Here is a 19,201-nt window from a genome sequence, read left to right on the forward strand (position 1 = left end):
ATGGGAAATGCTCCAGCTGGTATCTGAGCATAGAGGAAAACTGACTTGGAGGAGTCGTGGCTCCCGATAAAATCTGTGGGGATTGCACCTCAGCTGTCCTCCGTCGCAGCCTGAAGCTGTTCAGAGCAGTGCTCCAGCTGAAAACAGAAGTGATTTTAGTCGCTAAATCTGCAGAGGCTTTGGACAAGCTCTTCCTCCAAATGGAATGGGGACGTTGTTTCTCGGAGGGTGCCCAAAACACCCGCACTGGCCGGGCTGCCTGGGGCTTCTCAGACCTGCCCTTCCAGCATGGCCCTGTGTAGCTCGTTCACTTTATCCCTAAATTTGCTGGATGTGAAATGCAACAAGGCCCTGTAACCACCCAGGTAGCCTGTTTGTACACCCGTGTTATTTGTATTTTTCCTAATTAATTTATTTAAAAGTTTTTATCCGACATTTCAAAGTCTGGCCTTTCTGGGCAACGTGGTACCCGTGTCTTTGCCCTGAAAACGCACCATTAGTTGTGCGAGTGCTTGCAGCGGACTGGCAGTGCACGGCTGCGGAAAAACCAGCTCCCTCATCTTCCTCTGCTCTCACTCCCTCATCTTCCTCTGCTCTGTTTCTGTTTGGCCGCCGCCGTATTTTATACCGTCATTTAAGCGTCGACATTTGTAAGCGTTACAGATGGCGCAGTTCAGTGCGGTAACTGCGCTTCCCGTTGGCTTCGCACGTTTTGTATCAAAGTCGCTGCCGCACAACGGAGCGTTCGTAACGCGCCACCGCCCGCTCCCGCCGCGGCGGCGCGGGGCCGGGGGGAACGGCGAGGGGCAGCGCGCAGCCCGGCCGCGCTCGGGAACAACAATTGCCCGTAAACCCCCCAAAGCGGGTGTCCTGCGGGCGGTTTCCTCATTAAAAAAAAAAAGGGAAAGCTGCTCGGCCAGGCGGGGCCGGGAGAGTGACGGGCAACGGACGGACTACCGCGCCCCGCCGCCGGGAGGGGGCGCTGTGAGCCCTGCGCGCGGTGGGAGGTGCCGCACCCCTCCGGCAGCGGCCCGATGGATCCGCCCGCCCCGCCCGCCGGTGCTCCCGTAGCCCCGCCCAGCCCCGCCCCTCCCGCCGGTTCTCCTGTAGCCCCGCCCAGCCCCGCCCCTCCCGCCGGTGCTCCCGTAGCCCCACCCCTCCCGCTGCTGCGCCTGTAGCCCCGCCCCCAGGCGGCTGGTTGCTATGCAACAGGCGTGACGCGCTCAGGGCACGTCGGACGTACTCCCCTCCCCCGGAAGTGTGTGTCCCGTGCCGGCAGAGAAGCCGGAAGCGCAGCGCTGGGGGGAGCGCGATGGGATGCGATGGCGGCACCATCCCCAAGCGGCACGAGCTGGTCAAGGGGCCGCGGAAAGTCGAGAAGGTCGGCGGGGGCTGCGTGAGGGCGGCGGGGGCGCGGTGCGGGCTCGGCGCGGCTGTGCGAGCCAGGGCCCGGGCGGGGGAGGCTCTGCCGAGGCCCGGCCGGGCCCGCCCGTGCCGCGGTGCTCGCGAGCCGGGCCTGGTACGGCGGGTGCCGCCTCGGGGTGGCCGGACCATCGGCCGTGTCTGCATTCTGTCGGCTTGTGTTCTGCGTGTGGCTCGGGCTCGCTTTTTAGGGTGTTTTAGGGCCATGGGTATACAGTGGCGTCATGTGTGTGGATAGGTGGATGAAGATGAGGAGAAATCTCGCAGCAAGTGGCAGAAAACCTCGTCAAGTTACACTTGGTGATGTAAAATAAGTAAATAAAATCCGTTTCCTCTCCATGCCTGACTGTTAGAGTAGCTGTGAACCTCAACCTTCCTTTGATGGCCTAGCACGTCATAAAATCAACATTTTTAGACTGGAGCTTCGGGTGGGATCCTGACATCCCCAGATTTGCTTTTCTAGTTATCTTGTTCCTTACAGGGAGTGGAAATGGTAGTTAACCCAAGCAGGGCTGAGATGTAGAACTAGAGAGAAAAGGGTAGTGGAGAACATGTGGAGAGAAAAAAAAAGAATAAGCAGGGAAAGGGACAGGTGAAATTGGCAAAAAAATGAGAAAACTGAGTTATAGTTAGGAAGATAGGTCTCAAGCCCCAAGACGCAGAAACGTGTACAATAGGTAGAGGTAGACCCTTGAAACTCGTCATGAATTTTGCTAAAAGGTTTTGCTAAAGTTGTTTTACAGATTAGCTGTGAATGCAGGAAGTAGGTTTGGCAAGATACCTGGGGATTTGATGAAAACTTCAACTATTACTTGATTTTTTCTTTTTAAATAATTCACAAATATAAAAGTTATTTTACAATAATGGGGTTTTTTTTTGCCTTCAGGTTGACAAAAACGCTGAATTGGTGGCGAGATGGAACTACTGTGCTCTGAGTCAAGAGAAGTTATGTCGGCCAATTGTAGCCTGTGAGCTAGGCAGGTATGAATGTTTCCATAAAGAGCACTGTATTAAAGTGGATAAATTTGTAAATAAAAGAACGTCATGAGAATGAAAATGGACGAATTTATACATAAAAGAACGTAGTAAGAATCAAATACGATTACTAAAAATTTTGTGTTACAGGTTGTATAATAAAGATGCCGTCATTGAATTTTTATTGGACAAGTCAGCGGATAAAACTCCCATGGAAGCTGCGTCACATATCAAGAGCATTAAGGTAAGCAGGTTGTGTCTAATTTTCAAGGGTGCCATGAAAGTTAAAACATGCTACAAAACCTCAGCTTGCTTATGTTCTCACTGTGTGCTAAAAGTATTAAAAATAGTAAACCACAACGAAAATAATCTTAGGGGATGGTACCATGGCTGAAAAACCACCAGTAAACAGCTGAAGGCTTGCGTTTGTGTTTTTCAGAACGTAACAGAACTGAACCTTGCAGATAATCCAGCGTGGAGCGGTGATAAGGAGAGTATAAAAGGTGACAAATACGATGACATCCAGTCTGCACGCTTTATATGCCCTGTGGTGGGACTGGAAATGAATGGAAGGCACAGGTCAGTAAGTTTCTGGATTTTGTTTTTAGAGGCAAGTACTGTGCTAAACTCAGTGTAGAGCAAGTGAAAATGTTTGAATTGATAATGCTGCAGGTCGTGGACTTACTCAAGCCTTTATGGGGAATATTTGTCCCCCTTTCAGTGGAAGGGAGTTCAGGAGACTACTGAGTGTCCTTTCATTTCGCGTTCAAGAGGAAAGATAAAAAGTTAACCCTTTCCTGAATGAGTTTATATGTATAATAAAGAGTAGAGGGCTCCGTTTGCAGAGAAAAAGTGACTAAAAGTTGTTTAAGTGCTAAACCATTGATATAGGCAAGCAGAGGGTGATTGGATGAGACCTCCTTTTGTATCGCATCAAGCAGTTCTACCTCTCTCTGTGTCAGGATCAGAATGGAGATAGATTGTATGTTGATTCTAATCCTGCAATAGTCTGTGTTTCTTATTGGGCTGAGGAAGGACATTTCTTTGCATCCTGGTTTGGGCAAAATAGGAATTTCTTTTTCTGTGTATGTTAACCCTGGTGAGTGAGAAGAGGCCGAGTTCCCAGCTTTGATAGTTGAGAAATATTTCTTCCTCCAGAGAGTGATTAGCCAGGAAATATGCGGGTGGAATTAAGGAGAGAACCTGAAAGGTAAACCCATTTTTACCAGAGCCACCTTGGTATTTTATTTTTTTTTATTCAGTTGATGGTGATAGAGAGGAAGAGATTAACAGTAGCTCTCAGGAAAGGGAGATCACATGAACCATGTGTGTAATTGCTTCACATAGTCTTGCAAGAATCTTCCATGTGGGCTGGAGAGACATGGGAGGACAAGTGCTGGCTAGGGTTGCTTGTGGCAGCTTTGCTGGAGAGCTGGAGTCAGAGTACGTGAAACTGGCAATCTTCTCAAATAGTCCAACTTTGTAGTGAAACAGGCTGTGGTGATGATGCTAGAGAAGCTTGTGCAGACCTACAGCAAATATGCAAAACATCTCAAGAGCTTCTGTTTTGCTATGATCCCTATGAGAGATTGTCATAAACCTATGCTGTTATAACAAAGTACCCGTTGTGGTTTAACGTACCCAGTATTTTTCATTTGATTCTTACATTGTGCTAATTAGTAAGTGCCTACTTAAAAGTGCTGATACTTGATTAGCTGCAAGAATTTGTAAGAGCAAGTTAGCTGTGCCCTGCTAGCCTGCTGCAGTTTTGTTTCTGTGTTAAATCAGAATTGCATGTGTATCTTTTAGACACGAGGTTTCTTCAAAACAATTGTATGTCTTGTTGTCTTTCCTTTGAAGGTTTTGCTTCTTGAGAAACTGTGGCTGTGTGTTCTCTGAACGTGCTCTCAAAGAAATTAAATCAGAAGTTTGTCACAAGGTGAGTTTTTCTTCAGCTTTAGTAGCAGTGGGGTCACGTATGACCTCCACAGATAGATATAGGCACATACCTGCGTGTATGTGTGTACAATTGCATTCACATTCACTATTTAAATTGTTTTTTTTTTACTCTGAATATGCAAATTGAAACAGAACTTGTAGAAGTTCTGTTTTATGATGGCCTGAAGTCATTCTGTGTGGTCTTTTTTAGTAAAACTGTATTTCTAAGTAGTTGCAGGAGTGAGTATTTGTGTTCTCAGAGACAGTTTGATTTTGCAGTATCTACTTTAAAAATTTCATTTTTTCAAATATTTGGTTATAATTTCAGTTTTAAAAAGGGCGATTAGTTTTTTTTGTTTGAGGTTTTGGGTATTTGGTTTGATTATTTTTTTTTTTTTTCCCCCTGAATGCATGTGATTTGTGTTTTATCAGTGTCTGCTCTGTGTGCTTAAACTGATTACATTTTCATGTTATGTTTTGATCCCTGTATTTTTAAAGGACATTTGCTGTTGTCTTGGGGAGGGGCAATTATGTAAGTTATTGTAGAAAATACTGGCTGCATTTCATTTTACAGTGCTGGTTTGCTCTCATTATATCAGTTTCTTTGTAGCTAGGGGCAATGATAAAAGTTGCAAATACAATCTTTTTTCCTATCAGTACTTTTACTATCAGTGAGATTTGTGGTGATAGTTGCCACATTTAGGCCGAGTTATTTTTCAGCAAACACCCCAATATTTGATTTGTAGATTTGTCACAAGACCTGTGAAGGAAAGACTTTCTTGGTAAGTTGTTGCAGGTGATGTGGAATATTGTGAGTTAGGTTTAGCCTCGTATTGCTAACTTGATTATTAAATGCAGCAGTGAGGTGTTTTGTCCATGGTTTGGCCAGTCTGTTAATCTTTTAAAAACTAAATGATTCCCACGTGTTTTCTGGATTTTTTTTTAATCATCCGTGTTTATCACAGAACCATTGAGTGATTAGGGTTGGAAAGGACCTTAAAGATCATCCAGTTCCAACCCCCCTGCCATGGGCAGGGACACCTTCCACTAGACCAGGTTGCTCAAAGCCTCATCCAACCTGGCCTTGAACACCTCCAGGGATGGAGCAGCCACAACTTCTCTGGGCAACCAGTCCCTGTGCCTCTGCACCCACAGAGGGAAGAACTTCTTCCTTATATGTGATCTAAATCTGCCCTCTTTCAGCTTAAAGCCATTGCCCCTTGTCCTATCACTACACTGCCTTGTTAGAAGTGCTTCTCCAGGTTTCTTGTAGCCCCTTCAGGTACTGGAAGGCCGCAATAAGATCACCCTGGAGCCTTCTCTTCTCCAGACTGAACAGCCCCAACTTTCTCATCCGGTCTTCGTAGGACAGGTGCTCCAGCCCTCAGATCATCTTCGTGGCCCCCTCTGGACTCGCTCCAGCAGCTCCGTGTCTTTCTTATGAGGCCCCAGCGCTGAAGGCAGTACTGCATGTGGGGTCTCATGAGAGCATCGATGGTTCCCATCAATGTTGGGGTGGTGCTGCTTACTTTTCTGGTAGACAATATCAGCATTCATCTGCCTATTTCCCAGTCCCTTTCCTTGAAAAGAACAAATGTGCTTGCTGTGGACCTGGGGCCCTAGAGTCTGGGTCCAGGTGTGTTTTGAGTCTGATTTTCATCTAGGGTGGTGTTGGCGCAGTTGTTCCCAAGATCAGGGATGAATTGGTAGTTTGGTAGTGAGAGGGCTCTAGACAGAGGTCTAGCTTGGTTCATGGTTCTAGAGCAGGTTCTAGATCACTTTATGGTTCTAGAGCAGGTTCGGTTTGGATCGTGATTGTTATGTGGCTAGTTTGGGATTCAATTTGCTTACTGTTTCCTGATTGCTATGCTCTCAATCTCATGTTCAGGTAGACGGTCTTGAACTTCTAGCTCACTTGTTGGGTCAAGACAGTTGGGGTTTTTTGGATTGTTGTCTAGCTTACTACTTGGTTCTAGAGCAGGTTCTAGATCAGGTTATGGTTCTAGACTGTGTTCTAGAACAGGTTCCAGATCACTTTATGGTTTTAGATCGAGTTCCAGGACAGTGGTTCATTCTAGAGGAGAGGATGGGGTTTTTCTTTTTTTTTTTTCTTCTTTTGAGAGGAAGGCTCATAGAATGGTGATCCTGTCATCCTCCCGTAACTCTCCTAAGATTGTGGCCATTCTTTTCTCTGTTTGCAGAGCCTGCATATAATATTGAAAGAATACATTATTGTTATAGATTATAATATTAAAATAATAGATCATTATCAAACATCCTATGCAAGTTAAGTATCTCGTAACGTTACTGTGGCTGAGACCGTAATCCTGCACATCGCAGCAAAGGAGTAATTACCTGCAGTTTGTAAGAGTGAAGCACAGTTTCACCAGCAAGCAATTGTAGGAAGTATTTCAGGGTGGAGAGACTGATGATGCCTGATCCCCATGTTTTCTGTAGGCTATGTCTAACCTGAAGGATTGGGAATAGCATTTCTGGGTTCAGCTGATTATTCTGACTGCACAGTGACTCTGCGTTGACCCAAAGACTACCAGACCCCCCTGCTCCATTTTCAGAAGAGAACAGTAGAACTGTGGTGAATGCTGAGTTTTCATGTCCTTATAGACCTCCCTCCTTGGGCTACTTTTGTGCCTGGTAATGTCAATTGATGCCACAGCCTACAGTAGCCTCACGATCCCTAGGGCCCCCAAGTAGCCCAGTGGTCTGAGAGGGCGGAAACTATTTATTTTCCATTGTTTCTGGAGGTTGGTTTTTTTTTTATTTTGTCTGTAAAAGTTCAAACCTCTTTTTTTCCTGCGGAGAGCTGCAAGGTGTTTCCTGATCTATTCTTCACACCATGGAGGAAAGGCCGCGGGGTATCTCGTGGGGATTTCAGTGGCCGTATCCATTTCCCAGGGGAAACCACAAACCAAAGCATTCCCGAACTCAAACACCAACGGGTGTGGGTGTGGAGGAGGGAGGAGGACTCGCGCCCGTCGCTGCTGGCTGCGGTCGGAGCCGGCAGGCTGTGCTCATGAACAAGGAATCCCCAGCTCTGCCTCTGTGATGCTCTGAAGTAAAACCAAAGCTTGCTGCTCCCAGGGGACCATCTGTCAGCATCTCACACTCATTCACACCTAGATCTGAGGTATTTTTTAATAATCAGTATGTATCATAGCCTCATATTTGCGAGCAACTGTTTTCACGTGTCTGTAAATTCTTCAGTATATTCAGAAGGATGCTTCTAGAAGTAATGAAGTGGATATAATATAATCTAGTGTCATCTTGTTGTTATCGGATTTTAGTGCACAAAGGCAACAGTAACCAGCTGGGAGAACATGTTTTAGTCCACGTTTCCCTCGATTAAGGTAGAAGAGTGATTTGTTAAATTTTTGGATATATACTGATAATGTTCTCATTCTGTGTTCGGAATCAAGAAGAAGACCAGAAGTTTTCTAAATAGGATCATGGAGAACTGGTTGCCGTGCTTTCCGGTAGCTAACAGTTTGTTTATATCCAAAGTGCTAATTAGCAGCATTCCCCCGGCACATCCTATCGTCGTGCAGCAATGGGGCATATAGTAAGATGAACTAGAACTAATGAAGCGGGAAAAAAAAAAAAGGAGTTGTATATTGTACATATGGTAGGGCTAGAAATTTTTTATTAGTAAATAGAATCCTCTTCTCATACATGCTCTTTTAAAACACAAAAGGTTTTTGAAGTAAGAATGTTTGAATGTTATGGATTGCCATACATGTGTTTCTACTGGTGCTAACTGCTGTATTTTAAGAATTACAATATGTTTTTTGAACTAAAATCCAACCTATGGGATCCATGTTGGCCACAGCATACTTTTTTCGTGGCCTTGCCATCTTCTGTCTGCCAGTATGTACCCAGATGCCCAGCCCTGTGTGCCCCTGCCACATCTGTGTGTGCGGAGGCTTTGTTATATGATTTTGTAGAGTGACATGATGAGAGTAGTTCAAAAAGAAGAATCCTGTATTTGCCTGTTTACTCTGCGTATTCAGTCTCTCTTTTCAACTAGCAGAATCTGTATTTTCACTTCATCCCCAGGAACAAGGTTTCTAACATGGATATAAACTGGAGAAGTGTTAATCTAGGAGCTGTGTGGCAGTTCTCTTCCCCACTACTGTGAAATGCAAGAAAGCTCTTTCAAAACAAGCTATTCTTGTGTACTCATTTCACCTGTGAGCCTACAGAGCAGTCTTGATAGTCTGCTAAATTGTAAACAGCAGCAGTTTCCCGAAGGACTTTGTCAAAGAGATGCTGTAATGATGCAGTGCAAACATTCACCAGAGAACACAGACATCCAGCAGCCCAAACACTTCTGCAGTCCTCACCTTTATGCTCGGATACCTTAAACTAGATCATCTGAGCTAGATAACGAACGTCTATTACATGCTACAAGATGCATATCACAAAGTGTTGTGCTTCATGAAACTGTAGGAAATTACTTTCCTATGCTCAGAACAGAGGGTTGCTTCTTTTCTAGGCCTTCTGGCTTGGCTCATGGGAATGCTTACCACTTTGTGGGAAGTCCCACAGACAGTTGTCTCACTGCTCAGTTTTCTTCTCATTTTTCTCTGTGGCAGCTCATACAAGAAATAGAGCAATCTGTTTGCCCAGTGGTGTGCAGATCACAGAATGAATGTTTAGGAAAAAGTTGAATGCATATGCAGATTTTGTCTATTTTAAGGAAACAGAAAAACCCAGGATGAAGAATTAGGCATTCCTTGGTTTATCTCGACAGTATTTGCTGTAGTGCTAGATTTGCAAGGTGTTATGGAGTCTAGGTACAGGAAGGATGAAGCAGTTTTTCTATCAGAGTTCTCTTTCAAAAAACCATACTTTGCCTCAATAGAAACTTTATGTGAAGAGCTGACAATATTAAATACATGTATTTTTCTGCTTTTATGGAATTGTTAAAAAGACTGTGTTGGTACTAGGGAAAGGTGCAAGAATGCGAGAGGAAAATGTCACGAATGGAGGACTTTTAGTAAGGCAACTGTAATTAATTTGTGAGGACTTTTTCTAAGTGACTTACCTCCCTTGGAAGTAAACTCTTCTTTCTTGCTTCACATCTTAAGTAGCAGTATGCAAGTTAAAAAGTAACATCAAAATATGAAAACTTTGAGGCAAACACTGTAGCAGTGTTGAGAGAGACAGATTGTCTCTTATTGCCCAAATGGTAAATGCTTTGAACTGTCTTGCTAAAATATAAAACTCCCTGGCCAGAGATTTTTGAAAGAGCAATGACAATTTTTTAGTGGTGGTTTATGTTGGAGAACAGGCTTTTTAGATGAAGGGCTTGGGACAAATTTTGAAGCTTCTAGCTATTTAGACTGAAAAGGGTTGAAAAGAGTTTTGTCTAAAACAGAGCAACTTTTGAATACAAATAAAACATATAGCACCTTGTTACACAGAAATGTCTTTTGTTTGAGCCATGTTTTTGAGGTTTCGTACAGTAAGAAGAGAAAATTTAAACTATCAGTACTAAGTCACATGCTAAAACGTGCAGGACAGGACTCAATCAGCAAAAAGAGAAAAAACTTTGCTTCCAGGTAATGGAGTTTGGTGATGTCTGTTCTGTAGCAGAAGCTCTGAAGATGAGGAGTTTTCTGCTGCCTCCTGATTCCTATTCTTCAGGAAAAATTATGTGTAACATGGAAATTGTCAGTTTAAAATTTGCACTTTTGAGTAGGGTGTCCTTAACTGTTGTTGTGTTTAATTCTCCAGCAGACTACTGAAATTAAAAGAACAAGCAAGACTGTTTCTACTCACTCTTTTTGTATTTGATGGGATCTTGTGGATTTTGAATTAGTGCTAATCTGTGGTGGCCTGTGGATTTTAGTGGGGCCCAAAGTGATTCAATGTTTTGGAACTTCTGTTCTAACTGGCTTCCTGATTCTTGCTCGGGCAATCTTTGGTGCCTGCTTGTTTGGAAGTCTGTTATTTGATAAAAATTATGTTTTTAGAAATGATGGAATAAAATAATTACCTAGCAGTGTATAGTATCTATTTAACCTCACTTTTAGGGGGTTGAAAAAGGCAGCATGACCCATTTTTAATGTTGACTCTCCTGTCTAAGAAGTCGCTATTGGTGTAATGGTGTGCTAGTGGTAGTATGGAGACAGGATGGTGGTTGTGTGGTGGAAGTCCATTTGAGAGGTCAGGTACTCACTCTGGAAGTTAAGGACAAGATTACATTTTAAATTGTAATTTCTTGTATCACTTCAAAATTTATTTTGGAATTGTTTTCAGAGTCAACAGGTTCTAATTTGCACTTGAAATAGTACCCTAGCTGTTAAAGTCTGTGCCATATAAAACACTTAATCAAATGTTTAACTTGGATACAGAGCTATTGAGCATGTGCCTCAGGCTTTTTGAAACGGAAATGATGCCTACATCTACAGATGCAGAGGTAATGTGGGTGCAGCATGTGCCAGAGCATAGTGTTTCCTTCAACAAGGTCACATTGATGCTATACGCTCTTAGGTCAACAGTTACCAAAAGTTAGTAAACGTTGGTTGCTGAGATCTCAAAGTTGCCGTTGACCTACTCATAACATAGCAACGTGCACAGAACCTAACGAATGCTTTTTATCGATGTTTAAAGACTCTCAACTTTCAGAGTTTTTAAAATTTTTTACTGTTGTTAGAAGTAAAAGAAATCTCTCAAGAATATAATCTGGTTATGGTCACTCAGAATAACGCGTCGAATACTATGTCTTTATGATTGAGAATGGGATGAATTAATTGTGATTTTCCTGGGGGAAATCCTTTAAGGAAGGAGGATCAGTTTCAATGCTTTTCCTGGACTGACATGGATAAACTGATACCTAAATGATGTTTTAAGAGGGGTTTTTGTGTGGGTCATTTTTCCCAGTTTCCCTGGTGCAGTTTGTGCAAAACAAGGCCATGTTATATAGCCCCTTGCTATTGAATTTCTCCGTTTAGTTCAGTTCAGACGGGATACACAACAGTGGTTCCGTGTGATGGTGATGGAAGGTGAAAGCTCGATGCTGGATTTGCTGCAATGTGCCCTACAGTGGAATGGGTGTGGTTTGGCGAGAGATCGATTATTAATATTGTTATGATTAATACATGCCAGAGACCCATTAGCTTCAGTAATGGTTTTCAGAGGGACTGTCAACAAGCTCAGTGCAAACATGCTGCATGGCTTTTTTTTGTCTTTTATTTCTCTCCATAAAAAAAGCATCTCCAGCAATATTTAGCCACAAGATAAGTCCTGGATTATTCATGAAACTGAGTATGGGCCTTTGGGTTGAGTTTGTAAGTTTCTGTAAATAAATAGGGACCAGATGGTCTTTCTTTAGGTTAAAGTTCATTTGAAAGAAATTATGGTTCCAAGAAACTTGTGTGGGAAAATGAACAGTACAGTTCCAGGAACCTGGGAATAAGTTTGTAATAGAAAACTTTCATGTTCTATTGTTGGGTCATTTGTTGATTCAGTTGAGTTTTTGGAAAAATGCTTCATCTGTAAGTCAGTTTTCCTGTAAAAACTGAGTGATGTTTTGGGTGCATATTGAAGCTTACATCTAAATTGCTCCTAGACACTTGATTAAAAACTACTAATTATAAGTAAGTGAGCTTTTAAGTAACAGGATGTATTTTATTAGTTTCTATCAGAGTTCATGCAAACTGATTGGGATTTTATTTGGATTCATTGGAATGAAACTTTCATCTGCATTCTTGCCAAAATACTTCTAAAGGAGGACGAACAGTTTGAAATAACTTCTCACAATTCAGGTTTGTCCTACTCTCTTTCTGTCAGTAGCGCCTAGCTAAAGGCCTCTGGAAAGGTGCAGAGGTTTAATCGCACGGAAGAGTTGTCACATTGTATGAAAGACCACCACCTATATCGTCTGTTTCCTCATATTCCCTCAATCTTTTTCGGATTGAGCGAAAAGGATTAATTTAGGAGTTCTAGAGAGGAAAGAGCAACTCTTGCCTGGAAAAGGGCTGGATCTTTGTTCTTTTTTCACTCCCGTTCCCTGTTTTTGCCTGAGTTGTGTGTTGAAAGCCGCTTCGCTACTGTAGACGAACAAGTGCTGCATTTGGTCTGCAGAGGCTTTGGGAAATGAGATGCTTGTCCTGGTTGCTGCTAGGTGTTATCTCCAATTGCTGCAGACTGTTGCAAGGTTCAGGGAAGTTTTATTTCCCTCTGTCAGGTACACTGGGATCAAAAGATAGCTTTTCACTCAGTATTCCTTTGTTCCCTGGCCTCAAATTTCCCATGTCTCCTTGCTGTAAACTCCTGCAGAGACTCAGAAACAAGGACTTAAATGTAAATATGCGTGGCAGGGCCCCTACTACCGTTACTGGCACGCACACTCTTTTCATTAGGAGCAAAGCCTGAGTAACACAAAAGTGATGTTGCCATGCTACACAATGAAATTAGAGATGCAGCTGACCATGGGGAAAAAAAAACAACAAGCAAACACCGAAAGACCCAGTGAGATGGACTGTGTCTGAAACTGGTTGTCACTTGCTTATCTACAAGCTCTGCAATTTTAGCATGAACTTCATTATTCAAAATAATCTATTTCATAAGACATACAGTAGACATGACTTTAATTAACTTGTGGTCTTCATATTTTATCTTTGTTCAGTCATTGCTTCCATTTTATTATTTTCATACCAGCTAGTCCTTTTTTTGGCTGCAGACATGAGGAATATGTATTTTTCCAGTTAAATAAGTCGCTTAAAAGATTATGAACTTCCCCCTTGTCTTCAGTTAGTTACAGATTTAGATATGTCACTTTCTTTGCGAATTAACCCATTACCAGTTGTTGCTGTTTATCTTACTGTAATAAATTAAACTTGGTTATTTCACTGGCAGACTGGTAGTACAGTATTGTGCTTACCCTCTTGCTGTAATGCACAGTGCAAGGTCTGTGGCTAAAAAGTTAATGGTTTCTGTCAGTATTCTGAACACTCGTTTAGATGTTAGTCAAGCTCAAATATTCAGCTTCATGTTGAAGTTGTTCTCTTCCTGAAAACGCCAGTGGTCTTCAATCGAGACCTCTGCCTGGTGCAGTACTTTAAGCCGGTGGCGTCTCTCCAAGCAGTCCATAACAAGTGGGTACGTTGCCGGCTCAAATTTGTTGGCAAACAAATGAGGGGACTCAATAATCCACTGCAAATCGCCTAGTCCGTAGACACAAATGTCTCTGATGTAATGACCTGCAAAGACAAATTGAAGGTATCTGAAAGCAGCAGAAAGCTGAACAGAATAATTTAAAAAAAAATAGTTTCACTCTGTAGCATTACTAACAAAAATTGCCTTTCGATTTCACGTTAGGCATCATTGAAATATATCTGGACAATAATGCTAGATTTTGAACATAAAGGCAAGGGTTTGCTGTTGTATTTTACCCAAATGAATACATGTTACTTCCAGCTGCCTCATTGATGTGTTGCTCTGCTCAATATTGTGTCTTGTAGTTGGGCACGCCGAAGTTCTGACCTCCTACTTCTATCTGGATACCAGTTTAATCATGCAGTACTTCACTGTGCTGAGTTTATACAGATTTTTTTTGTATTCTTTCCATATGGTCAGCACTGTTATCTTTTTTTTATTATTGTTCAAATAGAAGAGATTTTACAACATTGATGAAAGTATCTGACAAACGTGCTTGTCAAGTAAACCTCCTGCTCTTCCCTGAGGACTGATCGGTCAAGTTAGCGCGTTGGCAGTTGGAGGTTGGAAGAATGGTTGCCAGTATATGGATACTGTGATGGTCTTTGTAAGAATATATCAGGAGCTATTTAGATTGGATACAGTGGAGTAATTTAGTAGGATAGCTTGCCATTTCATTTGATAACTTCCAAAATAAAATGTGACTGCTGTGGTACGTCTAATAGTTAGTTTAAAGCGTAGTACGTGATTTGCAATGAATGCTGGTCAATGAATCAAATTTAAGTTTGTGATCAAAATTCACATTACCTTTGCAGCCGCTGTGTATGGTTCCTTCCTGGTCTTTCCATTTAATGGCTCGTATGTTTCCTTCCCAGTCTGCATTGGGTGTAGCCCCTGGAGCATCTTTAAAAACATAAGGTTCTTGTAAGATTTCTTTCTACTTATAGAGGGAAAATTTTCACTGCTGAAGACTTTTTAAATGTGGCCTCATGAAGTATTTATTTACAGATATTTACATCATAAGAACAGATATCATTCTCAGTCTTATTGCTTTTTTTATTCCTTGACAGCATGAGCATTTATGTAGCAAAAAACTTTACTTTTTTTAACCAATATTTGTCTAGCCTTGTAGTTAATGGTCTGCACCATAAGTAGTACTTTTCTGGAATCAAGCTTTGTTTCTCAGCCATGAGATGTGACTGTTTGAAAGGGCAGCATCAAGGCTAAAGAATTAAGAAAATAAATAAATAAAGACCATACTTATGCAACGTAACCCACTTAAGTGGTGGTGTCAAGCTCTGAATTGGAGCTTACAAGCTCTCCACGTCAGACACCTTCCAACACTGTTGGTCCAGGGGTTATTCATAGTAGAAATAACACACATCTTACCATTTAAACGATTCAGTGTGACCCAGTAGTGTTCATCCGGACTGTACGTGTCTCTTGACCATTCAAGCAAATCTTTTGCACGTGCATCAGTCAATGTAAACTTTACAAATTCTTTAGTGAGTATGTAATAGGCACTACCAAAATATATTGTCAAATTATATGGAGGTTTAGCTTTTATATTCTTTGTTGGATACACGTGTGACATTCCAGAATGTACATATTCTCTGTAACTAACCTGTGTCCTGTGTTTCATATGAAGTGGTTGGACTACCCCGGGAGTCATATTTTTACCATTCCATTTACTTTTGATGTATTGTATAATGTCTTTGTTTGTTTTAATGGGATAATCTTGACCACATAGATTAATAACATAATTCCACTGAATTTTGGAATTAACTAGATCTCTCATGCAGTTAATATCAGCTTGTAATCTTGAAAATCCTGCATAAACAACATTTTCTCTTTTTGAGGAAAGAAAAATATTTTCAAAGCAATTAACGATGTTTTGTACAGCAGTTTTGTAATCTTTTGGTGACTTTTCATCAATATGTATGCAGTAAATATTCTGAGGCATATAAATAGCTCTTAGCAGCTTTACAAACATTTCCAGCTCCTTGTGAATTGTGATGATGTATGCCAATGAGAAATTTCCTTCTTCATCTGACAGTGGTCTTGTGATAAAATGCAGAGTCTTCAAAACCATGGAGCAGTTGCACGACGTCTGAATGCAGCTGAGTGGTTTAGGTTGGTACGTGTTCTGACAAAAGCTTCCAATTTTAAAGGCAGCCGTTTTCCCCACAAAAAGAGCTGAACAAATTTCATCTGGGTAAAAACCACACTCTGCTATATTTGCATTAAAGTTTTGTTCATTTGGTTCTTCAGAAAGCGTATCCTTTAGGTAGATAAAAGTGTAGATGAACATACAGACAGCAATACACACTAAAAATCCTGATTTTGTTGCACCAAGTGGGTTCATCTTTGATTTTCCGGATACTGTCTTCTCATCATAGTTTAATTAAGTGTTCAGAGTATCTGAAAGGGAAGGTGAGACAAAGAGAGGGAGAGAACTTTTTTTGACTTTTTTTTGATAGATGACATGTTAGTGATACATTTATAAATGTTGAGCTTACTCTCACTCCACATACTAGGAGGGCCTCTGTGTGTGCCCATGTGCATGCTCATGCTGCAGTGTACTCAGCCACTGGAAATGGTACTTGCAGAGGCATGAAGCAGTCTTTCTAGGACAAACAAAATTATCCAAAGAACCCAAAATGGCTTTTCACACTTTATTACTTGAGCAAGGAGGGGCCTCATCCATCAGATAGAAGTTTCTTGTACTTTGGGGCAATATGTGTGTGCCAGTAGGTGAGTCCAGTGCTGGAAGTTGATCAAGGTCTAGTTTTGGAATAGAGAAGATGTGTAAGCACTGTGTGCTGAGGGAGAGCTGCTGCTGAGATTTCCTGAAGGCCTAGGAAACCTTAAGTTCTGCCAGAGGACCAGAATTGAGTAAATTAAATCAGCAGAAAAATTATTAAATAAACAAAAGGAAGAGATAAAAACATAATCCAAAAAATGCGCTGGTTTTTATCCTTATAAAGACAGCAAATGTTTCTAACTCTTTGAGAGATTTTTTTTTTTTTCTCTGACATCTTTGTATTAGTGCTTTGGAAAACAGAACATTCGGACAACACCCACTTCTTATTTTTAGCCTATGTGCATATCCTGAGATAAGTACCCTACCATTAGCATTCAGAGATAACAGTGTAATTTACATCAGGATTGGCATAAGAGTTTTTCCATTGTCATTTTTTTCTTATGTATGCCTTGTTGAAAAGTCAGAAGAATGGGAGTGCAGCAGTCATGAATCCCACAGCAATTACATGAAGTCTTTACCCTTGGAGCATTTGGTATAGAACTTCCTAGAGAAAATTCCAAGGTTGGGGGAAGGGTCCATCTACTGCCATTAAGCTTAACAGTTAAGCTAAGAAAGATTTTACTGTAAAGAGTATTAATTTTCTCTTTTTTTATTCAATGAATTTGTTTTTAACAAAATTTATATTTCACCTGTAAATATTTCATGCTTTGCAGCTGTCGACATCACGATGTATTTGTTATAACATAGGAAGAGAGAACAAGCATGTTTTTGTAAAGGTAGTTTCTTTATAGGAATGCTGCTGTGGTTAGAAGACTTTACGTTTTCATTAGAAAGAAGTGGAAAATACTTGTTAAATGAAAACTCAGTATGTATCTGTCTTAGAAGCTTGAAAGTAGAGGGCATTGTAGTTAAAGTAGACATGAGGCATAGAATTTAAAAAGCATTAAAAAAAAAAAACAGAATTCAAAGCAAGAGAATTTTAAAATCTTATTAGGCTGTTGGGAAAGAATGTATTTATCTTACTGTCCTTACTGGTATGCACTGGATTTCATGCTGGAAGAATGCCTTTTTTCCACTTAACATTCCAGAAAGTGGAGTTGTGTGTTAGGTGGAGGGTTTTCATCCATTTTCCTACTGTGTTCCGGCAGCGGTGCTCCTCAGTCTGCATTGCATGCGTAGGCCAAAGGAAAACATTAGAGAATCAGGTCCCACAAGAATATTTTTTCTTCACCACTCCTAAGGGATACATTTACTGGGTAAACAAGCTTGATGTGAGCCTTCCATCCATTTGAATGAAAAACTTCAGTAAATCAAATCCTTGTCAACCTTTCAATACTGTGTGGCAGAATGCCACTGCAAGGTGAAAGCCAGGATTTTCACAGTACAAATGAAACACCCCAGTGCTGTAGCCTGCTACCAGCAGACTACCAGAGCTGAGAACAGATTTCCTTAAGGGCCGTTATGTTCCCAGTAGGCGAAATTGGGCAGAGAGAGGGTCTGTTAGAGAAGCACTGATTTTTGTGGACCTGGAGTCAGAAAAACTGTATTATTCTGAGTGAATAATTACAGGACGAGCATTGAGGTTGCTCTGAATTAGTGGATGTGATGTGGTCTCTACGGTAGGTCACAGAGAGGTTCATTCTGAACGTAAGAATCACACTGAAGACACCTGGCAGTAACAGAAATATTTGGGACTTTATACCTTCTTCGAATATAGAACATCTGTACAGAATGAGTGCACTCGTCAGGTTTTTTGGTTAAATACATCCTTGTGGACAGATTGCAAAGGTTAGTTCCCTAGGGAACCAAGCTATAACCTGTTTGTTTCATACACTTAAATTTTTATTACCCTTCAGATAATAGCTTCCAGGGATGTTTCAGGTCGTTAAGTGTTTACTATGGATTTTTTCCTATTGAACTGCATAGCATCTAGAAGCTGTATTTTATCTGACAGCATAAAAGTACACAAACATCCCATTATCAGGTAAGAAGAAACAATTCCTTCTCTAGTGTTAACCTGTTTCTGGGGAGTGACTAAATGATGAAGCCTTGCCTAGAGAACAGTATTTGACATCTTTCATCTTCAGGGTATATTACAGAATGAAAACATTGCCTTTCTGTTAGTGTTTTACCAAATTTAGAATTTCAGCTGTTAGTCCCATTGTGTATGAAATTTGCGACTTACAAGAATCCTCTGGCCCCTGTGCTATTGGCTGCTGTCAAGGACTATGCTACCATATTTTCTCCTGTCCTTGAAGAGCAAGATACCATACTATTGAGGAGATCCACTGTCCAGGCATAACCCAGTCTATCTTGCCTTTTATGCAAGAGTACAAGTATTTACTGTTGTCCAAATATCTCTGAAACTCAGCCTTTTCTATGTTATGGATAGGTTTTCTAAATCTGTAGGATGAAGTTGTCTTAATTTTTAGAAGTGCTGAGAGCAGTGTTTGACATTCCTCAAAAAACAACCTATTTATAGGGATTTTCAAGCACCTTTGTGGCTGCTTTTATGGATATTGCTTAACAGAAAATTGTTGTTGTAAGCCTAAGCTCCTCCATCTCAATTAAAAAGGTAAGCTCTAGAGAGAAGGAGAATTATGTTTATGCCTGAAAATAAGCCTGTGAAATATCATCTCACTTCATTAAGACCCCATTAGCTGTCTACTTTGCTTTGCATTTCGTAGTAACAAATCATTTTACATTTCACTGTTTCTTCCCACCATAGTATTTCGGACTGCATCATTGTAGCTCTAAATATTCTATTTTGTTTGTATTGCTTGTATTTGCTTAATATTAATGTTTAGATAAAATTTAGGTTGTATGATTTCATAATTCACTAACAAATTACTTAGGAATACTTAATCTTCTAATAAAATTATTAAAAGGCATTAACTCCTTATTTCCAAATCTTTTTTGTGT

The 19,201-nt window shown here is 41.1% G+C and overlaps 2 protein-coding genes across 3 annotated transcripts in view; one reads left to right on the forward strand and one right to left on the reverse strand.

Annotated features, from left to right (window-relative positions):
• The first annotated feature begins 1,272 nt into the window (after positions 1-1,272).
• The window catches only part of RTF2 (replication termination factor 2), a 30,966-nt gene continuing 13,037 nt past the window's right edge, over positions 1,273-19,201 (forward strand). For both annotated transcript variants that reach the window (XM_086622893.1, XM_086622895.1), the window contains exons 1-5: positions 1,273-1,381; positions 2,309-2,403; positions 2,548-2,641; positions 2,837-2,976; positions 4,258-4,336. In XM_086622893.1, coding sequence (XP_086479019.1) covers positions 1,313-1,381; positions 2,309-2,403; positions 2,548-2,641; positions 2,837-2,976; positions 4,258-4,336 — 477 coding nt within the window. In that variant the 5' untranslated portion in view covers positions 1,273-1,312. The remainder of the gene's footprint in view (positions 1,382-2,308; positions 2,404-2,547; positions 2,642-2,836; positions 2,977-4,257; positions 4,337-19,201) is intronic.
• LOC104370909 (putative beta-1,3-galactosyl-O-glycosyl-glycoprotein beta-1,6-N-acetylglucosaminyltransferase 7) lies at positions 13,333-15,880 on the reverse strand. Its single transcript, XM_009991514.2, has 3 exons — positions 14,905-15,880; positions 14,323-14,418; positions 13,333-13,559 (listed from the first exon to the last, which is right to left on the reverse strand). Exons 1-3 carry the CDS (start codon positions 15,878-15,880, stop codon positions 13,333-13,335), a joined length of 1,299 nt encoding a protein of 432 aa, XP_009989816.2.

The sequence above is a fragment of the Tauraco erythrolophus genome, chromosome 18 (assembly GCF_009769465.1).
Source record: "Tauraco erythrolophus isolate bTauEry1 chromosome 18, bTauEry1.pri, whole genome shotgun sequence".
In the NCBI taxonomy this organism is placed as follows: domain Eukaryota; kingdom Metazoa; phylum Chordata; class Aves; order Musophagiformes; family Musophagidae; genus Tauraco; species Tauraco erythrolophus.

Bases quoted from the DNA above. Each gene is read 5' to 3' on its own strand.
- LOC104370909 (XM_009991514.2), bottom strand. From the start codon at position 15,880: ATGAACCCACTTGGTGCAACAAAATCAGGATTTTTAGTGTGTATTGCT. The intron at 14,419-14,904 runs GTAAGATGTGTG...ATGTTTTTAAAG, and splicing joins CACACTGAATCGTTTAAATG to ATGCTCCAGGGGCTACACCC. The intron at 13,560-14,322 runs GTAATGTGAATT...TTGTCTTTGCAG, and splicing joins CATACACAGCGGCTGCAAAG to GTCATTACATCAGAGACATT.